Source organism: Bos indicus, chromosome 1 (assembly GCF_029378745.1).
Source record: "Bos indicus isolate NIAB-ARS_2022 breed Sahiwal x Tharparkar chromosome 1, NIAB-ARS_B.indTharparkar_mat_pri_1.0, whole genome shotgun sequence".
Taxonomy (NCBI): Eukaryota; Metazoa; Chordata; class Mammalia; order Artiodactyla; family Bovidae; genus Bos; species Bos indicus.
The window spans coordinates 54,977,720-54,979,339 of record NC_091760.1 but is presented as its reverse complement, the minus strand read 5'-3'; the positions used below and the strand labels follow the sequence as shown (position 1 = coordinate 54,979,339).

Sequence of the window (1,620 nt, the reverse complement as noted above, 5' to 3'; positions counted from 1 at the left end):
TTCCCTTTGGCACGCCACTGAAGATCCTGGTGTCGCCATGAGCCGCCGCCCCGCCCGGTGTTACCGGTATTGTAAGAACAAGCCGTACCCAAAGTCTCGCTTCTGCCGAGGTGTCCCTGATGCTAAGATTCGCATCTTCGACTTGGGGCGTAAGAAGGCCAAAGTGGATGAGTTCCCACTCTGTGGCCACATGGTGTCAGATGAGTATGAGCAGCTCTCCTCTGAAGCCCTGGAGGCTGCCCGTATTTGTGCCAACAAGTACATGGTGAAAAGTTGTGGCAAAGATGGTTTTCACATCCGAGTGCGGCTCCACCCCTTCCATGTCATCCGTATCAACAAGATGTTGTCTTGCGCTGGAGCTGATAGACTCCAGACAGGTATGCGCGGTGCCTTTGGAAAGCCCCAGGGCACAGTGGCCAGGGTCCACATTGGCCAGGTCATAATGTCCATCCGCACCAAGCTGCAGAACAAGGAACATGTGATTGAAGCCCTCCGCCGGGCCAAGTTCAAGTTCCTTGGCCGCCAGAAGATCCACATCTCTAAGAAGTGGGGATTTACCAAGTTCAACGCGGATGAATTTGAGAACATGGTGGCAGAAAAGCGACTCATCCCAGACGGCTGTGGGGTCAAATACATCCCTAATCGTGGTCCTCTGGACAAATGGCGGGCCCTGCACTCATGAGCATCAGTGCTGTCCCCTCCTTAATCACGCTCACCAATAAATGCTATTTCCTGTCAAAAAAATAAATAAATAAATAAAATAAAATAAAATTAAGTTATAAATTCAAATATATCAAATTTCAATGGATATAACTTCAGCCTATAAATATTAAGCTACATGTCAATACATGTTTAAATGATGCTTACAAAAGAAATTTATCAAGAAGTTTGAAATAATCATGCAGTATATTAACTATATTCATGAAATCTGGATTATTGGATTATAGTGTTATCTACAGCTTTAGGAAAAACTTCAGATGTTAAATGAATGATTCAAGGATATACATAGATTCTCTAAAAGTGTTAAAAACGTAACTGGGTTTTAATGTATGTAGACCTAACCTTCATCAATATGAATGTTTTAAATGTAATTACCAACTATTAGATTGATATCTTGATGATTGAGATGTATATGTTTTTCTATACTACTCAATCAATATATTAGCATGTAGATTAAAACTGAAATGAAACAAATTTCAAGTTTGATGTTTTTTAATATATACTTGCTTTTAAAGGTTGTATACATAATGGCTTTGGCTTCTGTATGAAAACATGAGGCTAAGAATTGCTAGAGTCATGTAAAGATCATAAGAGGAAGACCATGAGAATCTCCGAGACTTGGGTCTGAGTCGTAACATTCTGAGCCTGAACCAATTTGGAAAAACTTAACTCCAGACTTCTTGAAATATGAGGTAATGTCTGTTTTTGTTATTAAGTTCACTCTTAATTGGATATTCTGTTATTTGCAGGCAAAATCCTTCCTAAGTGATATCTAAACATGTAATTTTTTCTTGGAATGTAAGAATTGTTCTAGTCAATCGCCAACAGATTAAAAGAGAAAATACTGAAAAGAAATGATTGACAAAAGTCAACATACATTAAAAAAAAAATCTTAGCCAA

General features: G+C 39.3%; 1 protein-coding gene across 1 annotated transcript; it reads left to right on the top strand.

The window, feature by feature from the left end:
• Positions 1-748, top strand: LOC109569889 (large ribosomal subunit protein uL16-like). The gene has a single exon (XM_019975701.2). It carries the CDS (start codon positions 38-40, stop codon positions 680-682), a length of 645 nt encoding a protein of 214 aa, XP_019831260.2. The 5' UTR covers positions 1-37; the 3' UTR covers positions 683-748.
• The last annotated feature ends 872 nt before the right edge of the window (positions 749-1,620 follow it).

Bases quoted from the DNA above. Each gene is read 5' to 3' on its own strand.
- LOC109569889 (XM_019975701.2), top strand. From the start codon at position 38: ATGAGCCGCCGCCCCGCCCGGTGTTACCGGTATTGTAAGAACAAGCCG.